The sequence below is a fragment of the Cygnus atratus genome, chromosome 25 (genome assembly GCF_013377495.2).
Source record: "Cygnus atratus isolate AKBS03 ecotype Queensland, Australia chromosome 25, CAtr_DNAZoo_HiC_assembly, whole genome shotgun sequence".
In the NCBI taxonomy this organism is placed as follows: Eukaryota; Metazoa; Chordata; class Aves; order Anseriformes; family Anatidae; genus Cygnus; species Cygnus atratus.
In genome coordinates this window covers 4,720,334-4,745,189 of record NC_066386.1, presented here as the reverse complement: position 1 = coordinate 4,745,189, position 24,856 = coordinate 4,720,334, and the positions used below count along the sequence as shown (strand labels likewise).

General features: G+C 48.5%; 1 protein-coding gene across 1 annotated transcript; it reads right to left on the bottom strand.

Annotated features, from left to right (window-relative positions):
- LOC118258279 (feather keratin Cos2-3-like) lies at window positions 1–23,571 on the bottom strand. Its single transcript, XM_035566939.2, has 2 exons — window positions 23,542–23,571; window positions 1–336 (listed from the first exon to the last, which is right to left on the bottom strand). Exons 1-2 carry the CDS (start codon window positions 23,569–23,571, stop codon window positions 1–3), a joined length of 366 nt encoding a protein of 121 aa, XP_035422832.2.
- Between the last annotated feature and the right edge of the window lie 1,285 nt (window positions 23,572–24,856).

The following is a 24,856-nucleotide window of genomic DNA, read 5'->3' as shown; positions in this document are numbered from 1 at the left end:
TTAGCAGGGGAGGCAGGTTCTGCCGCAGTAGCGGCTGCCCAGGCAGGAAAGGTCACAGCATCCGGAGTTGATGGGGACTCCGTCACAGCTGAGGATGCTGCCAACGGCAGCGGAGGTGGAGGATCCCACAACGGTGTTCTGCGGGAAGGAGCTGAGGATGGGGCCAGGCAGGGTCACCACCACGGGAGAGGGTTCAATGACAACGTTGGAGTTTTGGCACTGCCTGACACAGGGCTCATTGCAGCTGTTGGCCAGCGGGGTTGGGCCACAGGGTTGGCACGGCAGGCACGGCAGGCACTGGTTGTAGCAGGACATGTCTCGGGGCAGGAGGTGCACCTGGTGGGAGAGAGGGCCCGGAGGAGCATGGGGGTGAGGGAGGAGCAGCCTGCCAGGCCACCGTGATGGTGCCAAGGCATGTCCTGGGCAGAGGGTGTGCAGGGAGGCCCATGGGCCTCTTGGTCTGTCCCCCAAGGCACTGGGCAAAGAGAGCCAGGCCCAAGAAAGCTCTTTCCCATCCCAGAGACCTTGAGTGCCCTCAGCCCAGCCCTGGACTCTCCCCATGCCAGACCTTCTCCCCGCTTTCCCTCCCATGACAGGCAGCCCCAAGCCCCACCTCAGGACCGAGCTTCCAACTCACTTGTTTCCGAAGGAGAAGAAGGGCAGCGAAGCAGATGAGAGAGCAAAGAGTTGGTCTGGCTTTTATACAGGCTCTGTACTGCCCCAGGTCCAGAGGAATCCTCTGGGGAAGTAATAATTTTCCAAGAAGCTCATCTGAAATGCAAAACATCCCAGCTAATGATACGGGGACTGTGTTTTGGTTTCCTGCACTGATGCCTTTTCATTTCCTCGTTTAGCTGTACCTGCACCACCTTGAAGGCTTGAGGTGGGAGGCCCAAGGATTTCTGGGATAGCAGTGCATTGGTGCCATCAGGAGATGAGTCCTGAGTGCCAGAGGGGTCACGTGCAGGCTGGGGACATTGGCCTGGGGCAGTTGTGTGGGGTTGTTTGCAGCCTCAGGGGCAAGAAGAGCCCAGCTGCGCCCAGGCCTGCAATCCCTGCTTGGATGCCAAGGGGCTCCCGTGTGGGAGGATGTGGCACATCCCCCTCTCGTCCAGCCTCCAAGCTCCAGAACAGCTCCAGAACAGCACACTGTGCAGAGAGCTTCTCCTGCTCCTCTCACTCTGGCCCCCTGCGCTCCTGCCGGGTCAGAGACAGAAACCCCCTACAACCGAAGTGGTGGCAGCGTGCGCAGTGCTCGGGAAGGAGAGATGGCAGCCGCCAGCTGCAGTGATCCCCAGAGAGGAGCAATGCCTTTATTCTCTGCACGGCAAGGCAGGTAGCAGAGGTGCTCCTGCCCCAGCAGCCAGAGATCCCTTGGTCCTGCCACAGGGACCTGGCATTTCTCCCTCACAATGCATAGGGATGTCTTCTGTTTCTTTGTGGGTTTTGTTTTTGTTTTGGACACCCCTAACATAGCCAAGGAATCCCTGAGCAGTGTTAATGCTAGGTTTTATTTTTTAAAAAAGAAAACCTAAAGTGGTTTACTGGTTGGTTACTTTTTTACAAACTCAGATACACAGTCCTTCCATTTCATAATCTCCTATCAAGTCATTTCTGTACCTGCTTGGACTTCATCTCAAAAATTTAGGAGTTCAAGCTCACCTCATTCACGAGAAAGGGAAGTATAGGTTACCAACACCTTCAAGGATTTCTCACAGTGGCTAGTTTTGAGACCAAGCTCTTATTGTCCACGACCTTCCTCAAACCCAAACACATGACTATTTTTGACACAAGGTCCTGGAGATTGGATGAACACCTGCTACAAACACTTGTAAATAGACGTTTGAGGGCTATGTTCATGCCTCAGGAGTGAGTCACTACATTTTTAACCTGAGAAAAGGTGTTGAATTTCTGAGTTTTATTAAAGCTGGAAAGAGACCACTGGGAGGAAAGTTCTGGGTCCAGCTAGACCCTGGGAACCTTTCTGCCTGGTCCTACCTGCATCTAGTCAGTACCTATAGAAGAAGTGGACATGGGTGTGCTAAAAGGGGGACTCCTACCTACTCCTAGGATACAGATCCCATGTCCAGCTGGGTGCTGTATGGCCAGAGAAAGTCATCATGGATACCTCCCTTAATGAGGAATAGCTGGGCTGGTTGAGATTGCCATAACACACCAGATGCTGGAAGGCATCCAGCAGTCTCTTATTGCTGGACTGTTGACTGGATGATCTCTTAATCTACTACGTTAATTTTCAGGTGCACGTGGCCCCTTTGGCAGTCTTACCTGGAGTTTAGAGGCAGTGGTTCTACAGCAGGGCAAGTCTGCCAGAGAGGATGCTCAAGCACCATCTGACTTGGAGAGTTGTGAGAAGCCTGGATGTGGTCTCACTGTGCAAGTAAGAATTTCTTGGTGCTGAAATACCTGCCCTTAGCCCTAGGAAACTTATGGCATAGCAAAGATTGCAGCTTCATTCCTTTCCTCACAATGAGCACCAGGCCTCTCAGATGCTGCTGTGGGTGAATAGGTACAGACCTTTGGTGGATTCTGGGTGTTTTTGTCTGCACCTGAGTGTCCTAGTTTTGGCTGGGATAGATTTAATTTTCTTCATATAGGCTTGAATAGTGCTGTGTTTTGGATTTGTGATAAAAGTAATGTAGATGCACCAATGTTTTAGTTGCTGCTGAACAGTGCTTGCACAGAGTCAAGATCTTTTCTGCTTCTCATGCTGCCCTTCTGGAGATGAGGCTGGGGATGCACAAGAATCACAGAATCATAGAACCGTTAAGGTTGGAAAAGACCTCCAAGATCATCTGGTCCAACCGTCCCCCAGAGAAGCTGGGAGGGGACACAGCCAGGACAGCTGGCCCATACTGAGCAAAGGGGTATTCTCTACTGTATGATGTCATGCTCAGCAATAAAAGCAGGGAGGAAAGAAGGAGGAGTGGAGGACATTTGGAGTTACGGCGTTTGTCTTCCAAGTAACCATTATGCATAATGAGCCCTGCTTTTCTGGAAATGGCTGAACATCTGCCTTGGAGAGCTCCCATGTGATTTTCTGTGTGTGGGATGTTTTGTTCCAAGATAGCACGTTGTTGCTCTCAGAATTCAGCATTACACAGAAAGAGAGTGTGTGTGTGTGTGTGCACGTGCCATGTGGAGCTGTTCCACCTCCCCCTCCCAGCACTGTTTGCATGTAGGTCTGAGCTAATGTCCACCAATGACACCTTGGAAGTGCTTTTGAGGGACTGGGCATGCTGACTCCTGATGGGGTGCAGCTGTCCAGGTGGGGCAAGAGTGTTCTCAGCAGTAAGCTGGTTGGGCTTATCAGGAGGGCTTTAAACTAGATGTGGTGGGGGAAGGGGATGCTCCTCTGAGTGAAGAAAGCATACCTGAGAACACTATCACCCTAAGTAACGGCAGGGAAATACTTGGGAACTGTCCCAGTGCAATCAGGAGGGTTCTAGAAACATAATATGACTGATTGCCCAGCTGAAATGCCTCTACACCAAAGCATGCAGCATGGGAAACAAGCAAGAGGAATTGGAAACCATGGTGCAATTAGACAAATGTGACCTGATTGCTATCATGGAAATGTGGTGGGATGGATCACATAATTAGAATATTGGAATAGAGGGCTACGAACTCTTTAGAAGAGATAGACAGGGAATGAAGGGAGGGGCTGTTGCCCTCTACATTAGGGAAGGAATTGATTGTGAAGAGTTGCCTTTGAGAAACAGCCACAGCCACAGACAGGTTGAGTGCTTATGGGTGGGAGTTAAAGACCGCACCAATAAAGAACAGTTTGTGGTTGGGGTCTACTACAGGCCGCCCGATCAAGGCAGTCTGGATGAGGCATTCTTGCTTCAACTACAAGAAGCGTCACACTCGCACGCTCTCATTCTCGTGGGGGACTTCAACCACCCAGATGTTTGTTGGGAAAACTACACAGCAGGCTGTAAGCAATCCAGAAGATTCCTAGAGTGCATCCTGGTCCAGGTACTAGACAAACCAGCCAGACGAGAAGTGTTACTTGACCTCATGCTCATTAACATGGAAGAGCTCATTAAAGAGGTCAAGACTGGAGGCAGTCTGGGCTGCAGCGACCATGTCCTAGCTGAGTTTGTGATCTCGAGGAATACAGGCTTGGCAAAGAGCAGAGTCAGGACCCTGAACTTCCAAAGAACAAAATTCCAGCTGTTTAAAGACTTCATAGAATGAGATCCCATGGAACACGGTCCTTAGGGACAAAGGAGCTGAAAAGAGCTGGCGGCTCTTTAAGGATGTTTTCCTTACAGTGCAAGAACTCTCCATCCCCCTGCGTAAAACAGTGGCCATGGAGGGCAGACAACTGGGATGGCTGAGCAAGGTACCTGCAGGTCAAACTGAGGCACAAGAAGGAAATGCACAGGCAGTGGAAGCAGGGTTACGTGGCCTGTGTACAGGGCAGAAGAGTACAGGGATTTGGTCCGGATGTGCAGGGATGGGATGAGGAAAGCCAAGGCACAGATGGAACTGAGCTTGGCGAGGGATGCAAAGAACAACAGGAAGGGATTCTATAGATATATTGCTCAGAAAAGAAAGGCCAAGGAAGAGTCCCCCATCTGATGGACGAGAAGGGAGAACCGGTAAGGACAGACATGAAGAAGGCTGAGGTACTCAACAACTTCGTTGCCTCAGTCTTCACTGATAGTCAGGCTTCCCAAGTCTTTTGTTTCCCTGAACCAGGCTGGGGCAGAAAAGTCCCACCCACTGTAAGTGAAGAGCAGGTTTGAGACCACCTAATGAAATTAAACACATGCAAGTCTATGGGGGTCTGATGACATGCATCCAGGGTCCTGAAGGATTTGGCTGATGTAGTTGCCAAGCCTCTCTCCATCTTCTTTGAAAAGTCCTGGCAGTCAGACGAAGTCCCTGATGACTGGAAAAAGGGAAACATAAGTTCCATTTTTAAAAAGGGTAGAAAGGAGGACCCAGGGAACTACAGACCAATGAGCCTCACCTCTGTGCCTGGCAAGATCATGGAAAAAATCCTCCTGGAAGCAATGTTAAGACACATGCAAGACAAAGAGCTGATCCAAGACTGCCAGCATGGCTTCACCAAGGGTAAATTGTACCTGACTGACCTGGTGGTTTTCTACGATGGAGTGACTGCATCAGTTGGTAGAGGAAGACTGACTGATGTCATCTAGCTGAACTTCTGCAAGGCCTTTGACACAGTCCCACATGACATCCTGGTCTACAAATTGGAGAGATGTGGATTTGATGGATGGACCATTCAGAGGATAAGGAATTGGCTTGAAGGATCTCACCCAGGGAGTGGTGGCCTATGATCTATGTCCGAGTGGAGGCCAGTGACAAGTGGTGTACCTCAGGGGTCTGTTCTCGGACTGGTACTCTTTAATATCTTCATCAACAACATAGACAGTGGGATCGAGTCCACCCTCAGCAAATTTGCAATGACACCAAGCTAAGTGGTGCAGGTTGATATGATAGAAGGAAGGGATGCCATCCAATGGGACCTGGACAGGCTTGAGAAGTGGATCTAATGAGCCTAATGACCACGTGAACCTAATGAGGTTCAACAAGTCTAAACACAGGGTGCTGTACCTAGGTTGAGGCAATCCTGGACATGAGCAGAGACTAGGAGAAGAACTACTTGAGATAAGCCCTGCTGAGAAGGACATGGGGGTTCTGGTGGACGAAAAGCTCAACATAAGTCGGCAGTGCATGCTTGAAGCCCAGAAGGCCAGCCGCATCCTGGGCTGCACCAAAAGAGAAGTGGCCAGCAGGTCAAGGCAGGTGATTGTCCCCATCTACTCTCCACTTGGAGTACTGCATCCAGGTCTGGAGCCCCCAGCACAAGAAGGATGTTGATCTGTTGGAGCGGGTCCAGAGGGGGGCCACAAAGATGATTAAGGGGCCGGAGCACCTCTCCTATGAAGATAGGCTGAGAGAGCTGGCACTGTTCAGCCTACAGAAGAGAAGGCTCTGGGATGACCTCATTGCAACCTTTCACTACTTGAAGGGGGCTTATAAAAAAGATGGAGAGCAACTCTTTGCTCAAGCAGATATTGACAGGACAAGGGGGAATGGTTTTAAACTAAAAGAGGAGAGATTTAGATTAGAGGTTAGAAGGAAATTTTTCACTCAGAGGGTGGTGAGGCACTGGAACATGTTGCCCAGAGATGCTGTGGATGTCCCATCCCTGGAGGTGTTCAAGACCAGGTTAGATGAGGCCCTGAGCAACCTGATCTAGTGGGTGGCATCCCTGGCTATGGCAGGGAGGGTGGAACTAGATGATCTTTGAGGTCCCTTCTAACCAAGACCATTCTATGATTCTATGATTCTATGGTGAGACCTTCCCAGCCTTTGCAAAAGAGACAAATGCCATTAAGAGCAAGCTGGTGTGACTTATCTAGTTTTGTTCAGATCCAGAATCTTGAGAAAAGAGCAAAACAGTCCAGTAAAGCTGTCAGCAAAACTGTCATGGATTCAAAGAGTGACTGGACCAGCTTCTTCTGCTCTTATTCTTCTCTCAGCCTCCTCTGATGAACACTGTGGCAAAAGGGAGCCCTTGTTGGGAGACAGGACCGCTCTTGTGGTTTTACCTCCTAGCCAGGATAGCCTGAGGAAGAAAACTTCCTTCTTAGCCTTGCATCTGGGCATAAGCCAAACCCTCTTTTTCTGGGCATAAGCCAAACCAAAGCATGTGAAAAAAAACAACCACAAACTTTAGCCTGGGACTGGGTGAGAAGTTCTATTCATCTCAACTCCTATACATGCCACAAGCTGTTCTATTGCTTTTCATGTCTCTCCTCCAGCTCATGGGAATCACCATGCTGGAGGGAATCCCTGAGCCCTGGTGGTTTCTCCTTCTGACAGAAAACATCTGTTCTCTCCCATTTCTAGGTATGAGCTTGTCCCATTGTGCTCAGTGCCCTTGGCATGCAAGCCCTTAAAGTCCTTTTGGTGGAGCAAAAAACAGACTGATTCCTTTCTGGCACATTTTTTTTTTTTTTGAGAAGCCAGGAATGAACAGCTGTTCTAAATACAAGGGGCTAAAGCTCTGTCTCCTGTCCAGAACCATCTTTTGGGTTCCTTCTCTAGGATTGCCTGCAGCAGCTTTAGTAGGGGAGGCATGCTCTGCTACTGTAGCAGCTGCTGAAACAGGAGAGGTCACAGCACAGCTGTCACAGCTGGGATGATTGGCACTTGTCTGAGCAGGACATGTGTCCGTGCTGCGGGTGCACATGGGAGAGAGGGCAGGAGGAAGCAAATACAGTCGCATATGAGGAGCAGAACTGCACCGAGTCATGGGTTGAGTCAAGACGCCTACTGGTCTAACATTCACTGCCTAGCTGAAAGCCTAGGATCCACGTCAACCAAGTCCCAGCCTCACTCTGTAGAAGGCTTACTCTCTCCTTCCTTCTCCTATGAGAAGAAGCTGCTATTCCCAGGCTAGGACAATTGGTACCAACTCAGACATTCATTGAGGAGAGAGCTGATCTTGAAGAAGGAGAAGAAGCATCACACACACCTAATTCCCAATGAGAAGGAGGTAAGAGAAGTGGATTAGAGAGCAGAGTTGGGCTAGCTTTTATAGTAGCTCTGCACTGCCCCAGGACCAGAGGCACTCGTTGTGGAGGTAATAATTTTCTGACAGTCTCCTGTCAAATGCAAAACATCTCAGCTAATGATATGGGTTGTGTTCTAATTTCCTGCATTGTTGCCTTTTCATTTCCACGTGATTCCCATAAGAAGTCTTCTTTAAGTGCCAGATAAAAGGCCCAAGGACTTCTGGGGCAGAAACACATCAACGCAGATTGGAAGACTCAGATCAAGTGCTGGAGGGGTCCATACAGGCAGGTGATGTGGACGTGGAAAGGGGCACTGTTCTTGAACCTCTTGGCTGGATTACCAAAGAATCCTGTGTGACATGGGCTCCCTTGAGGATGTGCCACATCCTTTTATCTTGCTCACTCCATCTCTCTGATGGATACTTATTGTTGCATGCAGGTGGGCTTCTGCTATGGGGTTTGACCATATCCCAACTAACAGTGCCTTCAGGAAAATGTCACTGGGATCTTTTGCATCACCCCCTCTCTGTGCAGTCTTTGAGGGTCCTCAGACAATATCAAAAGCATGTCTGGGGCCTGGTCCTTCCCCAGAGTATTTTAGTCATATTCTGCCAGTGTGGTCCACTGCATCTCCTCAGCAGAGTCCACAGTTGCACAATTGCTGATGTTTTCCTGTACATAATTTTTGTGTGCTTGACTGCATGCTGGCTTTACATAAGCATGAGATTTTTACAAGCATGTGAGATTTTTTCCATGATTGCATGCATATGTGCATGTGCACAGGTATGTCTGTACTTGTGTGACCCCTCATCATGAAGGCATGTGCAGGTCATAACAAGGTGACTCCTCCATGATGTATGCATGAGTACCACAGAGTATCATTTCCCCTTTTCCAGACAGAGCCCATTTGTAGCTGAATGGTGATAGCTTCAACCTGGCCGAGAAGTGTCCAGAGGACTAGCACTGAAATGCAGTCCCTGTCTTGCTTTATATACAGAGAGAAAGGCCAACAAATCATGCCCACCTCATTTAAGCCACATCTGTGAGTGCATCCCCTGATGATGCAGTGTTGCTGGTGGCTGGGATGGGGCACAGTCTCCTTGTGTCCTTGCCAATGCCAAATGCACTTCTGCAGCTCATCCACCGAGGGCTGAATGAGTCTGGGACCGAGACCCTTGGGCCAAATGGGTATTGAATTAGAGGAGCAGAGGTCTAAATATTGCTCCATTGTGAGATGTAGGACAGACACCCTGAGTTGCACAGGGAGAGCCAAACAAGTGGAGCCTCCTTTGGTTTTCACTCACTAGAGCATCCATGTCCCCCATTAAAATCTGAGTCTGAGTGCCCAGAAACTGTGTCTGGGAAGACAGGAACATGCACACAAAGCCTGCTGCAGTTCCAAGAGGGGTGTCAGGTAAAGTCCTTTCCAACAGGGACTGCAGGCAGTTTGTAAGGGCTTCAGTCAGGGCTGAGTCCCCTTCCCTTGGGAGCACCTTTAAAGCCGAAGTTCTAGAGGTTGACCCTAACCTGAGTTACAGCTCCAGCTGTGACACATCTGTGCCTGTATCTGGCCATGGACCCCACTTATCTCAGATTGGACTTCGTCATGTGGATGACTTCCCAGCTTGACCTGAGACCTGCCTCTTCTCTATGAACACAACTGGTGATCACTGGACTTTGTGTGACTGTGCCAGACTGTCACAAGACCTCATCCTGACCTTGACTGACTCACTGACTTGCTTTTCAAGCTCAACAACACAAATATGTAAGACAAGAATCAGTACACACTTGCAAACCTGTGATCTTATTGGGGTTTTGGAGATAAGCTGCAATAGCTGTCATGATTGGACTGTGCAGTGACTGTGCAAAGCAGAAAGCAGAATTACAGCCCTCCACTCCATGAGAACAGATTTCTACCCTTTCAGGGACCTGCTGGGCAGAATCCTATGGGAAAATGCCCTGGGAGGTCTAAGAGGCCCCAGGGGGTTGAGTATTAAAGTGGTTAAGATCTGATAATAAAATAATGGAAATCCTTATAACTAGTTCCTTCCACTTAACTTGCTTCCAAGCCTGCTGCTTTGCCGCCCCCTTCCGCTTGGGCTGCTTGCAGGGCCCCAGTGGCCCCACAGCTTAGGTGCCCATGCCAGGGGAAGCCCCTGCCTGCACTCCTGCACACCTGGGGTTGCTGCTGGTGGCTCGGCTCCCGCTGTTCCTTCCCATGGAGCCGCCCTCAGGCCCTGAGTCCGAGCAGTGGCTCCTGCTTGCTCTGTGATTCCAGCTGCCATGCCAGGCACCACTGCCTGCCTTGTATGGGACCCTTGACTGGCAATGCCAGCTCCATGGGCAGCACCAGCTGGCGGGGCACAGGGCTCAGGGTGCTGTTGGGGCACCATGTCCCCATCCCCCGGCACATGACCTGCTCCTGCTGCTGGCTTTCCACACCTGCAGCAGTGTTGGCCACAGCCGGGGGATCAGTGCTCAGCACCCTGGACCTGTTTTCCGCGACTGCAGTTTCTCCTCCAAGCAGGGATGTAGCTGGAGGAGGTCTGCACACTCTGTGCATCACTTAACAAAACTGATGTTTACCAGAGGCCCATTGGAGACTTTAGTGAAATGATGGGCAACGGTGGAAGTTGTGATGTATTTCTGCTCTCTTATTCTTCTTGTTGTATGCTGTTTGTTAGGTTATCCTCTTACACTCGTGGACCTTCTCCTGTTCTTGTTCCTAGCCTTCCCCCATCCCTACCCTATTCATTCGCAATGGGATGAATCTCCATGGCTCTAATTAGAAGTGCAATGCGACAAGCAAAATACCAAGCAGTCACAGGCATTAGCATCTGTCAGGAGAGGGGCTAGGGGGAAAGCAAATTCATCCTGAGGGGAAGGCCACTCAACACAGTGGAATCACAGGGGTTGGACAATAGTTGCTGTTTTGGAGCTGCTCTGTCTGATTGGAGCTGGGGACATGCAATCTGTGAGACACCTCAGCCCTGCAAATCTGTGTAACCAGGGAGCTTCATAAGGCACTCTACAGGTGTGACAGAAGAATAGGGGACTTGCCCTACCTATCCTTGCCTTTACATGCAATGATATGCCTCCTGATTCTGGAAATGGATGGGAAGGGGAAGGAGGCTCTGGGCTGTAAGCAATGCAATTTCTCCCACCATCCCCACTCCTTCCATCCCTGAGGCTCGCTTCTGTCTAAGATTTCTCCCACAGCCCAGCTTCATCTACAGAAAGAAAAGCTCCTTTAAGTGATTGTAGGCCAAATCTGTGACAGCTACAGGGGCAAGGCAGTGATAGGGTCAGTGTCAGGGTTGTGGGCACAATGGAGGTCTTCAGAGTGGGATTGATCACTGATCTATTGATGACCGTCGTAGTAATTCCAGAGCTGCCTGGCTGCTCTGAACATCCTGATCACAGCTACCATATGAACACAGCAGCTTCCTGCTGGGCACTGGGCTATTGACTCAGAAGAGCAAAGGAGTGCTGGAGGCTTTCCCCAGGCAATACCTCTTTGGCTGTAATGCACAGCTAGAACAATGCTCTCAAGTGCTCTGTATCCTGAGCACACTTCTGTGTACCTGACAGCTTGGGGCATTCCTGGCATCTTCTGTAGAATAACTGCCATGCCCCTGGCAAATCCCCTCCCTGGCCTTCTGCCACAGGTTTACCTCATTGTTACATACCCCTTAAAGAGCAGCCCTGTTTCTTCATCATGTGTTGGTGTCTTGTTTTTAAGAGGGATGTGGTGAATTGACTTTGGCTGGTCACCAGGTGCCCACCAAGCCACTCTCGGACACCGCTTCCTCAGCAGGACAGGGGAAGAAAATACGATGAAAAAAACTCATTGATTGAGATAAGGACAGGAGATAACTCACCAATTACCATCGTGGGCAAAACAGACTCAACTTTGGGAAGATTAATTTAATAATGACAACAATAATAATAATTTAATATAATAACAATACAATATAATTATAATTAATTAATATGTAGGAATAAGCCAACTGTTAACAGAGTAGGACAGTGAGAACTGAAAGAAAACTAAAACAGATTTAAAATAATTTCCTGTCCACCCCCTCTCTTCCCTAGCTCAAATTCAGTCTTGATTCTTCTACCTCCCCCTCTCTTGCTCCAAGTGATACGAGGGGAGGGGGAATGGGGGCTGCGGTCAGTTCATTATGCTTTGTCTCTACTGCTCCTTCTTCCTCTTTCCTGGCTCAAGCATGGAATCCCTCACATGGGATACAGTCCTTCATTAACTTCTCCAGCATGGGAACCCATGGGCTGCAGCAGGACAGCCTGCCCCACCATGGGTCTCTCCACAGGCTGTAGGGGAACAACCTGCTCTGTGCCTGGAGCGCCTCCTGCCCTCCTTCTGCACCTTGGTGTCTGCAGTGTTGCTTACATTTTCTCATTCCTCTCTCTCACTGTTACTATGCAGCATTATTCATCCCTTCTTAAGTATACTCTCACAGAGGTGCAAACATCACCCAGTGGCTCAGTTTGGCCAGCAGCAGGTCCCTTTTTGAGCTGTCTGGAACCGTCTCTATTCCACATGGGGGCATCACTTGGCCTCTTCTCTCAAGATCACCCCTGCACACTGCTCCTTTGATCTACACAAATACTTACATTTCCACCCACAATCTCCATTAGTGGCACCTTGGGTATTCAAAACAGGCAATTAGAAACAACACAGTTGAGAAATCTGTGCATCCAGGAATTACTAGGTAGAGAGTTGCAATGAGAGTCAGGCATTTCATGGCAACGGTCAGTTCCAGCAAACTAGAAACATTTGTCAGAGGTTTGCCAGGCTCTCTGCTCTGGTCTACCATGTGGAGTTATCTTAATTTGAAGAATGGGCTGGTTTTGACCCTCTGACACCAACAGAAATAGATTTAACAGACCACAGCTTTGGTGTGGGGTCTTGGTGTGGGTGAGGTCTTATGGGTAACACACCCAAAGGAAGGACACAGAATCTGTAAGAGAAGGTGGAATGAGAAACAGGCTGCATGGGAGCAGTACAGTGACATTTCCTGCACATCATTTCTGCTAGTCAGAAGAACCTAAACAGGCTGGAGAAATGTGCTGAAGAAATCTTCAAAAAATTCAACAGGAACAGGGTTAAGCTCTTGCATCTTGGGAATAACAACCCCATGTACAAGTACTGGCTGAGGGCTAACTATCTAGGAAGCAGTTCGGCAGAAAAATATGTGGGGTTCTAGTAGATAAGTTGAACTAGAGTAAGGACTGTGCCTTTGTAGCAGAGAAGGCAAATGACATACTGAGGAGAACCTGACATGCAAAGACAGGCTAAAAGAACAGGGCCTTCTCACCTTAGGGAGAGAAGAGAAAAGAGAAAAAATGAGAGGGGAGAAGAGGAGAGGAGAGGAGAGGAGAGGAGAGGAGAGGAGAGGAGAGGAGAGGAGAGGAGAGGAGAGGAGAGGGGAAGAGAGGAGAGGAGAGGAGAGGAGAGGAGAGGAGAGGAGAGGAGAGGCTCAGGGTAGCTCTTGGCTTCTCCAACTACTTGATCAGAACAGAAAGAGAAGATGAACTCAGACTCTGGAAGTCCCAGAAAGAGGGCTATACAAAAGGTATACCAATTGGATCATGAGGAAAACATCCTCAGACATGCTGGGGGATTCTTTGCAGTGATTTCCCACTGACCTATTTGTCCCAGACTGTTCTCACACAGCCATAAAAAGGGCTGGGTGACCATCAGGATGGAAGGACAAGGGCCCCTGCAGATCTTTGGATATGATCTCTGCTCTGTTTCTGTCTTCCCCAGGCTGCTAGATGACTTCAGGCCCTTCACCCCCTTCCTAGCTACCCAGACTACTTGCCCCAGGGAGCTTATGGATCTGCTGACTGCCCAGGGCCTCCTGTAACACTGGACTCCTCACATGAGAGTAGCAGAAGTTGTACTCTCCTTCTGCAAGATATGCTCTGAAGCCAGGGGAATATTTCTGGGCAGAGAAGCTGCAAGGAAAAGGTGATGGTGGACTATGAAGTAGTCTGAGGTATCCTCAGTTGTAAGGGACAGTACCTGAAAGGGATCGAGTGCAGTGAGTCCCACAATCCTTTTCCTCTGGGAATGATGAAAGGATGCTCTTGTGTCCCTGTTTTACCTCTCCCAGAATAAATCCTTTCTCCCTGGACAGCTTTTGGAGGGTGCCTACAGAAGCAAAGACCACACAGAGTCACAAGATGAGATGCAGCAGACTTTAATGAGTCTAAAGAGGAAAACAAGATGGCTCCAAGGGGAGGCCCCAGAGAAAGGATCACCATGGGCAGCTGAGAGAATCAGTGCTCCGTGGCCAAGGGGCAGTTCCCACAGGGCTGCCATGTGGCTGCCCTGCAGAAGGAGAGGGGCCACCAGGTGCCCCCTATGCTGGCTTTGGGGGGTTTCATGGCCCAGGGGAGAAGAAAACAACAATGAAAAATGAGGGAAAGGAGAGAGTGGAGAAAGGGAGAGAGGCATTGACCATGTTTTCAGAGAGACCAGGCTAGTCCCTTCCAATGGGCTACCACCCTTTGCAGGATGAGCAGGGGATGCTCAGTCCCTCTTGAAAGCAATGACCAAGAAAGATCTCCGTCATCAGTCTGGCGTCAGCTTGTGGGTTCCTGGTTACGGGGTGTCCTCTTTTGGGCTGTCACCCATGGCTTTAGCAAGGGAGGCACCTTCTTCCACAGTAGCAGCTGGTAATACAGGAGAGGTCACAGCACCCAGAGTTGATGGGGACTCCATCACAGCTGAGGATGCTGCCAATGGCAGCAGAAGTGGAGGATCCCACAACGGTGTTCTGCGGGAAGGAGCTGAGGATGGGGCCAGGAAGAATCACCACCACAGTAGGGGGCTCGATGGCAACAGTGGAAGCCTGGCACTGCCTGACGCAGGGCTCATTGCAGCTGCTGGCCAGAGGGGTTGGGCCGCAGGGTCCACATGGTGAGCATGGCTGGCATGGCTGGCACTTATCAGAGCAGGACATGTTCTGGGGCTGGAGGTACACCTGGGGAAGAAGCAGGGAGGAAGCAAAGCAACAGGGAAACAGCCTACAACCAACACCTGCTGGAGTGTGGAGCTGGAGGCTGTGTGGGTGGTATGAGGGCTTCTTTGTCTGAGCCCACCACAGTCCTTCAAACAGACCCAGAGATGTTCCTGCCTAGCCTATTGTCAAAGAGCCACTGCTGCCCAGATTCAACCTTTTCCCATGAGAGACCATGTGTCCTCTGCCCTCTCCCACAAACAAAATCTCAGAGCACTAACATAAGACCAAGGAATAAGTATTAGCTAAGATGTCCTTGAAGGCTAGAAGAGAGGGGGAGAAAAAAGGGGATTCCAACTTACCTGGTTCCCAAGGAGAAGGAGGTGAGAGAAGTGGTTGAGAGAGAGAGAAGTTGGACTGGCTTTTATACTGACTCTGCACTGCCTCAGGCCCAAAGACAATTTTTGCATAAGTGACATTTTTCTAACATGCTCATAATGAACGGAAAACATCTCAGCTAATGACATGGGATGTGCTGCTGTGCTCCTCTTTGCTGCCTTTGCATTTCCTGGTTTATGTCATGCCCATTCCTTCATGGATGCTTCTTTTGAGTGCTGGGATGAGAAGCCCCGGGATTTCCGGGGTAAGAATGCATCAGTGTGTGCAGAATACATGGATTAAACACTGGAGGGGTCCAGAGATGTCAGTCTAGGGCTCTCTGGTGGGGCTGTTTGCTATGCTCTTCAGGGGAAGAGGCCCAGCTCCTCCAAGCCCTGAAATCCTCATTTGGTCACCTATGGCCATAAAAAGAGGAATAACACTCTGCACATTTCTTTTATGCTTGCAAGTTACCTTTACGTATATTATTTTTTACGTTGATGTTTAGAGAAAGAGACAACTTCTATGGAAGAGACCATATTCCATGCAGACCTTCTATCCCAGAATTATTGAATAAAATGAGGTCTACCAAAGTAGAAAGGGACAAAGTCCTTAAAGCCACACAAAGAAGATTAGGTCAAAGCAAAGATAAGTTAAAAGCTGCAGGAGGACCAGGTATGGGCAGATCATGTGGCATGAATTATGGAGAAAATATTTGGTGAGAAGTGTAAACAGAGGGAGAAGCAGGAAAACTTGACAATCCCCTGTCAAATGAGAAACTGACTGTTACTACACGCCAGTAGCAGCTATAGAGACAACTGATGGAGTTAATGCCTGGTGAGATACTTCTGAAAGCAGTATGCACTGTCAGACTGTTGTATGGGTTTTGACATGAGCCTGCAGTATAAGGCTGCAGTATAAGGATCCAGATTAATGGATCAACATTTTCTAGATTATAAAAAGTGAGACAGAGCGTGGGGACAGGGAGGAAAGTGATAGTTGGAGAGATAGAGTCAAGCAGTGTAAAAATGAGTTTCTGGCTTCCCAGGTCATGCACAGAAGTTCCAGTTCGTAACACAACACCCATCATGGTGTGGGACTGCATTAAGATGCAACACAATTTCTCCACCAGCAGCTCTGATTCCTACATCTTCTGATACATGATCAGTCCCCTAGGTGGATTCATGGAGGTTCTTCTCTGCATTGTCTGCAGAGAACTCCCTGTTACTTCCTCCTGTGTGGGATACCAAGCCCCAGGCTAATAGTGTTTGTCTCTGGGTGCTGAACACACACTACTGCCTGCAGCACTGCACAGAAAGGCACGAGGGGTGCCCTGGGGAGTGGTTAGTTCACTGCTGTTGTTTGGATGTAGATCTGATGAGTCTGGGTCTCTGCCTCTCCAGTCTGTGCAGTAGGGAGAGTTGTCATTAAGAACACGCTGGGTGACTTTTACAGCTGAAACCAGACCTGGAGCCTTGGGAAATAAGCCAAATGGTCCAGCAAAACTGTTCAAAAGAAGACCTAATTTGGGGAAACTACTGATGGCCAGTGCTTGAGAAGAGGGCTCTTCGTAAGAGGTATTTCTGCTTTTGTGTTTTCCCTCCCGCCCAGTGTAGCCCAAGGAGGGAAAATCTCTTCATAGACCTGCATATAAGGATCAAATAAATCCTCAGCAGACAAACAAGACCCATCAGCCAAAGAGTGGAGGAGATTCCCTGTCCAACCCCTTGAGCTGTCCCACTGCTTTTAACATCTCTCCTCCATCTCTGTAGCTGGCTGCCTTGGGGACTATTTTCTCGTTTTCTGTACATACAACTCTTGGGTTGCAATGCCTGCATTGGGAACCAAAAAGCTCGCTCTGGAGAGCAGCTGTGGTGGAAGCTGAGAAAACCAGCCATGGTCCCTGAATTTTTTGTTCTGTGCGGGAGTAAATGTGAAGGCATTTACACTGAGACCTTCTGAGGTGAGACACAAAGGACAACCTTTTACACCAAGGATGGTGGTGGGTGTCAGGTGGAAATGTCAGAAGGACAGACTAGACAGCAAGAAACAGAAGTAGGCAAAGAGAATGAAGCACTGGAATAAAAAAGAGGGCCTGTGCCTGTGGGTGATGAGAAGGTAGACGAGGTGAGAAACTGATCATTTGCATCTCAGCAGGAGGTTGAATTTGGTTCTCTCCTCATGCTTGAGAAGTGCCCAAAGACATCAGGATTCAGGGTTTTATAAGAAAAGTCACTTCAACAGTAAATAGACTGGAATGTATGGGCACTACTAATGCGCAGCAAAATGGTATTTTATATGTCTCAAACTCTTCTTGTATTAAAAATCCCAGTGATAGGACTGTTAGTTGTGTTAATCATTCCCTGTTCCTTTATAATGTCCCCTAAAAATGAAAGCAATGCCTTAGTACTACTCTAGATTTTGGAGGGAGACCGTTCAATGGCTGAGCAATCATGGAGAAGTGCGGGCAGAAGAAAAAAACCAACCTGCTCAGGTAACATGCTTGCAGTTTCTGTTCTACAGGTGTTCTGCTGTTGGGTCTGGAGAGCTGGAAACACATTCTGGCTGGGGGAAATTCAGAGAAGAGTTCTTCATGTGCCCATAAGCATGACTTCTGCCACAACCTCATGCCATGAATCAGCACTGCCAGATCAGCAGTGAAAAATGCTGGCCAGTTGCCAATGGCTAAAGTTTCCTTAACACGGGTTTTCAAAGGAATCGTGAGACTGCTCATCACAGGATTATCCTCTGAAGTCATGACTAAAGAGACAGCAGTTCCTCTGGGGACAGGCACCTTTTGGATTCTTGATGTAGGTCTGACAGTGATGTAGGCAGAGGTCAGACAGCGGATGTCCGGTGACCAATGGCTGAAGATGAGTCAGCAGTGTCTCTTTGCGGCAGAGGTGACCAAATGCACTCTGTGCTGTGTCAGCAAAAGTGTAGCCAGCAGACCCAGAGAAGTGATCCTTCTCCTCTATTTGGCACTCATGAGACAACACTGGGTTGTGTGTTCAGTCTGGGGCTCCTTGGTCTACAAAATCTACTGGTTTGTGGGAGGAGGTCCAGTAAAAGCCACCAAGACAGTTGGAAGGCTTTGCGGACACATTAAGAGAGGCTGAAGGAATGGGGCCTTAGGAATAGCAAAGGTCAAATTGTAGCCACCTTGTGTGTGTCTACCACTACATGCTTGGAGGATCTGGTAAAGATGTAACTAGGCTCTTCTCAAGAGTGCAGAGTGATAGGATGAGAGATGACAGACACCATTTAGAACTGGGCAAGTTCTATTTAGATATTATAAACTTTTTTTTTTTAATTATTTTTTTTTGCCTGAAAAGTATCAAGTATTAGAGTAGGTTGTCCACAGGTTGTCTCCAGCCTTGGAAAATTTCAAGCCTTGACTGGGTACAGCCCTGTTCAACCTCATCTGATGAGACATTCTCTGAGCAGGGAATCCAAATGGATAATCTTCAGAGGTCTTGTCCAACCTAAATTAGATTGTGATTCTAAGGAACTAGTAAGAATAGTTATGGAAGAGTAAGAATAGAGATGGGATGTGATGGTGTGGTACTAAACTTCATGTATTGGGTCAGGAGTTGCCTTGTAGGATAAAGGGAGAAAGTTCACAGTGCCTGCCTGGGAGGCCTGACAGGGTCACATGGGGCCTGCAGGGTTTGGGAGTGTCCACCATTGTGTTTGTGAGACCTGCAGCCCTGGGGTGTGCTGAGAGGAGTTTGCTCTAGATGCCATGCAGGAGCCAGGAGACACCGACTAGGCAAAGCCTTGAGTTTGGTGAGAGAAGGGACACAGACATTGAGGAAGGATAGACTCCCACGATGTTTGCACAGGAGGATGTGTCAGAGAGGTCAGTCACCAGGTGCAGGCCAACCCCCCTTTCACTCCTTACATTGAAAAGGCAGAAGTCCTAATCTTTCTGCATTTTCTTTTCCTCTGCTGTGCAACCTAGGATGAAAGAGCTTTAAGGCACTTTCCTGTCCAGCCTGGGTGCATGGGAGGACAGCTTTGGGGTGATGACCTCCTGGAGGACTCCTAAAGGAGGACTGCCTTTTCTGGGTGCATCTGTGTGTGCCTTTGGACTATCCATGTCTCCTGGGATTCCCTTTTTATGCTGAGGTTGCACATGATGCATTCCATGGGATGAAGGTTCTATGATTGTATGAAATGTCCTGATGGCCTTAATGCTTCAGCTCTCAGAAAACTGAAGAACACAGAATATTATTATTTTGTTATTGCTGCTTTTGTTATTATAATTAGCATTATTATGCAGAGATTTGTTGAAGGCTGTTTTTGACTTCCAAGTCCTTGTTGGAACCTAGTTAGTTCTTCCCTGGGGTTGCATGTCATTCCACCCCAGCAGGACACAGCCACACACCTGGGGTTGCTTCACTGCAAGGTTCTTCACCTGTTTCTGGGGACCTGGAGAGGAGGCATTGTTACTCGGTAGTAGAAGAAGGAAAGGGGAGAGATGGTAGAAACAGGAGGGGCTATCTGTTCCCAGAAGAAATAGAATCATCACCAGAGAACTGGGACCATAGGATGTGACGTAAAACCTCATAAACTCTAAGCAGTCCATCAAGAGTGTGCAGAAGGGCAGACATTTCTTGCTACAGAGGGGAGGATCCACTGGAGGATCAGAACAGGAACAGACACTTCCTACCATGGGGACCCCAGACCCACCAGGTTCCCCAGCTGTGAAGTTGCTTTCTGCAGAAGCAACATGTATCATTACTGGAGGAGGGAAAACCCCAAGCAGGGGTATCTCAGGCATGCTTAGAACAAGAATTTTCCCCTCCCCATTCTCTTCTTTGTTCCCCTTGCCCAAGTCACTTCCTGCAGGTCTGTTTTTTTGGGGGTCTTGGTGGGAACCTGTTGATTTCTGAGTTTCTCACACATACAGGAGGTTTGATCTCAGCGTCCACCTCAGATATCTTGTCCTCACTGCCTTTCTGAGGCAACCACAGTCTAAGCATTGCCACTGACTGCACAGAGATGCTCTTGAAGTATAGGGAGAATGAATGATAGATCAGCCAGATCCTCTTTCCCAAAGGGACTGGTGTGAGAGGAAGGAGAAGATGAAAGTGCTTCTGTCCTGTAACTGTTCTCCCCATATACCCCTGAACAAGGCAGATTGTGCCATTTGAAGTGCAAAAAGCTCGTGGTCCATTCTGATCTATGGGCTCTGGTGTGCACTAAAAGCTGGAAGCAACTGGTCAGAGACTCACCTGAGCCTGGCATTACCATGCCATTCTTTGTCCTCTGACTTTTTCCCAAAGTTCTGTCAGGGTGGACTGTTCCCAAGTGGGCATTTCTAGAGCACATTACAGTGCAGGCACACAACATAAGCAAGAACCGGATTCCCCCAGACCCCAAGAAACAGAGGATCCCCAAGTGGGGAGGAACACAGGAGATGATCCATGGTTTTCTTGTGCATTAGACATATTCCTGTGACTTTTTCCACCACTCCAAGGGACGCTGCCTGAAAGGGACCTGTTGCTATGTGTCCTTCTGTCACATTCCTCTGGGAATGATGAAAGACCCCCTCCTGTGCTCACCACATCCCCTGCCAACCAAGGCAATGCCTTTCTTCCCTGGCAAGATGAGACTACCATAAAAAGCATCATGTGGAGGGTGTGGGTGGGATGCAGAAAAATTTAATGACTCTGACGAAAGAAACAAGGTCACTTCTAGAGGAGGAGACGGAAGTGCAATTTAGTGCACCCTCAGCAAATTTGCAGATGACACCAAGCTGAGTGCTGTGGTTGATACAATAGAAGGAAGGGATGCTATCCAAAGGGACCTGGACAAACTTGAGAAGTAGGCCCATGTGAACCGCACGAGGTTCAACAAGTCTAACTGCAAGGTGCTGCACCTGGGTCGGGGCAATCCCAGACAGGAGTACAGACAGGGACAAGAACTTAGTGAGAACAGCCCTGCAGAGAAGGAAAGGGGGGGAACTGGTGGACGGAAAGCTCAACACGGGGCGTCAGTGCGCACTTGCAGCCCACAAGGCCAACTGCATCCTGGTCTGCATCAAAAGAGGAGTGGCCAGCAGGTCAAGGGAGGGGACTTTTCCCTTCTACTCTGCCCTTTGTGGCCCCACTTGGAGTACTGCATCCAGGTCTGGGGCCCCCAGAACAAGAAGGATGTTAATCTGTTAGAATGGGTACAGAGGAGGATCACGAAGATGATCAGAGGGCTGGAGCACCTCTCCTGTGAAGAAGGGCTGAGAGAGCTGGGGCCTACAGAAGAGAAGGCTCTTAGGTGACCTCATTGCGGCCTTTCACTACTTGAAGGGGGCTTATAAAAAAGATGGAGAAGGACTCTTTATTTTGGTAGATAATTATGGGAGAAGGGGGAATGGTCTTAAACTAAAAGAGGACAGATCTGGACTAGACATTAGGAGGAAATTCTTCACTGTAAGGGTAATGAGGCACTGGAACAGGTTACCAAGATTAGTTGTGGATGCTCCATCACTGGAGGTGTTCAAGACCAGGTTAGATGAGGCCCTGGGCAGCCTGATCTAGTGGGTGGCCTATGGCAGGGAGGTTGGACCTAGATGATGTTTAAGGTCCCTTCCAACACAAGCCATTCTATGATTCTATGATTCCATGAACTCTGTGCCTATCAACCATGGCAGAGATCCCACAGGGCATCCATCTGCCTACCCCACAAAGGGAGAGGGGCCAGCAGATCCCCCAGGCTGGGTATGGGAGGGGGTCTTATGGTGTAGAAGAACATTAGAAAGGAAGAGAGTGGAGAGACCAGAAGACATGCAAGTTAGGCTTTGGTCATGTTTTCAGAGAGACCCTGCTTCTTTCCTTTGGAAGGGAGACACTGAATGCTCAGCCTCTCTGACATCGATCTATCCTCAGTCTGGAATCAACCTCTGGGTTTCCAGGGGTCCTAGTGTGTTCTGACACCAATAGTTTAGCAGGGGTTGCACCTTCTGAAACAATAGTAGCTTGTAATACAGGAGAGGTCATAGCACCCAGAGGTGATGGGGATTCCGTCACAGCTGAGGATGCTGCCAACGGCAGCAGAGGTGGAGGATCCCACAGCAGTGTTCTGCGGGAAGGAGCTGAGGATGGGGCCGGGCAGGGTCACCACCATGGGAGAGGGGTCAGTGACGATTGAGCCCTCAATCTGCCCCAGGCAGATTCTGGCATTGCTGGTAGTGCTGGGGAGCATGACATAGAAACCCCCAGCTGCCATCCTTCTTTTATTCCCCACTCCACTGACAAGCACTGGATGTCCTGGATATGGGAGGACTGTACCCAGCTGTTAAATTTCTGGGGCCAGCCATGTTGCTTCACCAGCAGCTGTTTCTTCCTTTCCCTTTTGCAGCAATCAGCTTCTCAATTTTGTACATTCATTTCTCACCAGGATTCATTTTTTGAACTCCTTCAGTAGTTGATTCCTTCTGGACACGACCAAGCAGTTCTGAACAAGATACTGTGTTGCCCCTTTTTAGAAATCCAGGCATAGTAACACAAGGGAATACTGAGGGAGAGCATCAAGAACATGGCTTGGGCTGACCAAGCAGCCTTTAAATTTCAGTTTGAGAATCAGAAAGCTGAAATTAACAATGGAAAGAAAATTTCCTACAAGGAAGAATAGCAATACTTCAAGTAGAGAAGGAAGACATTTAAAATTCTTGTCTGGTCATCTTCCAAGCGTTCAGCCACCTTGTTCAGAAAAAGCTGAACAAGGAAAAGTAGAGAAAAAGAATGTTTGCTTCTTAAAATTTTGTTTGTCTCCATTGTTTGTTTCTCTTGCAACATTCTTAAGCTTCATTTTTCTTCATCTTGTTTGAAAAAACCATTGTGTTCTTTGCTGATGGTCGTGTATGGGAGTATTTCTGTTGTCTCACTGGAATTTCTATGATTTGGGATCTTCTTTTTGGGCAGAAAATTATTGTACATGATACAGTACTGTGGGACACAATGAAATCTTTCACTAGCAACATGGATAGCAAAAAGAACTTAAAAATCTCTTTGAAATCTTAGTAACTAATTTTCTGTCAAATACTGCAGATTTATCAGACCTACTTGGTTATTTGAAACTGAAACAAGAGAAGAAGGCAGGAACAAGGAAAAAAAAAAAAAAGAATCTGGACTTCCAGGAGGGTCATGAAATAAAGAGTGGGTGAATGGATGCCTGGAGAAGGATGGACAAATGTTTGTATGGCTGTCTATATGGAAGTAGAGTGCAAGGAAGAGAGGGGAGATGGAGGGAGAATGAAAGTGGCAGTGTTCAAGAAAAGCCATGAGAAGAGCCACTTAGGCAAGGAAAAGGCTTTTTGTTTGATGTTTACTGCTGCTCTTATTGCAGCATTAAACCTCAGTCTGACATGAGCTCCTTCTGAAATCTTTCAGCCGTGGCAAAGGAGAACAGGACCTTTGGGACTGGATTCATTCTCCTGAGCTCAACAGACCATCCTGGCTGTCACATCATCCCATTGGTAATTATCTTCTCCACATCTCTTCCAAGCCTGTTGGGAATGGCCTTCCCTTTGTCACCGTGGGGAGTGACCAGCCCCTGAGGATCCCAATGTATTTCTTCCTCAGCCCGCTTACCTTCTTGGAGATCTGGTATACCACCACCATTGCTCCCAAAACACTGGAAACTTTCCATGTCATCAGGAAATGTCATTTGTGTTTCTAGCTGCTTGGTACAGTCATTTTTCCATTTCTTCTGGGTATCACTGAGTTTCCAGTCCTTCTCAATATTGCACTTTGATTACCACACAGAAGGCATTGCATTGCACTTCAGTCATAAGAAAGAAACTCTGCTTCCTGCTCTCCTTAGGAGCATGGGTGCATAGTTACCAGGATTCTCCACTTCTGCTGTGGTTTCAGGCCTATTCTGAGCCTGGACTGTGGGCTAAAATGCTGAGCGAGTTCCTAGACTTTATCCTTTCTGTCCTCATCTGAAGCATGCTGCTTTTCATGGCAGACTCCTACATCTGCATCCTCTTTGCCATTCTCTCTCTTCCCTTGTCTTTCACTCACTAAAAGGCATTCTCTGCTAGTGCCTCCAATCCCACCATGGTTTCCGTTCTCTGAGGACCTTTCTGTCAATATTTGCACTTTGCTTGACAGTGCACTGCAAGTGAGACTTGCATGGCTTGGGAACTGGAATAGATTCTCCAGGGAAGTGGTTACAGCACCAAGCCTGCTGCAGTTCAAGAAGCGTTTGAACAGCACTCTCAGACCTGTGATGTAATTTGTAGGTAGTCCTGTGTGGAGCTAGAGGAGAGGGACTCGATGATCCTTGTTTGTCTGTTCTAACTCAGGATATCCTGCAGTTCTGTTATTCTATGGTTTTCAGACACAATGAGATGCTATGTGCTTTTTTAAATGTTGGCCTTTTTCTCCTCTCCTTAACTTGTGCTGCAAGCTGGGAATAGGAAAGATGGAATCAACAATTTGACCTGTTCTCTAGAAGGATTATGTCGTTTTCAAGGACAAAGGTAAATCTCCAAATTGTGAGTGTGCTCCTCCATCTCAGACTTCAGTGTTAGCCAGGACATAATTCTGGCTCAGGAGCACCTATTGATTATTGCTCTAAGCTGGGCAACAGATGTGTTACGTGTAGAAGGTCTCGGTCCCAGGGTGAGAGCTGGGGCTGGAGCGCAGGCCAAGGCCAGACCCCAGAGAGGTCTGACTGAAGGCTCCATCCAGTGAGCTCCATCCAGCCCCGCAACACCTAGGAGCCTGGTGTGGTGGTTTTACCTTGCTGGGTAGCTGAACTCTATCACAATCACTCTCTCACTCCCTCTCCTTTGAAGAAGAGGGGGAGAAGAAAGTATGCTGGAAATTAAAATAACAACTCACAGATTGAGATAAGGATAATTTAATTAAAGGGAAAAGGAAGAGGAAAAAAAAAAGA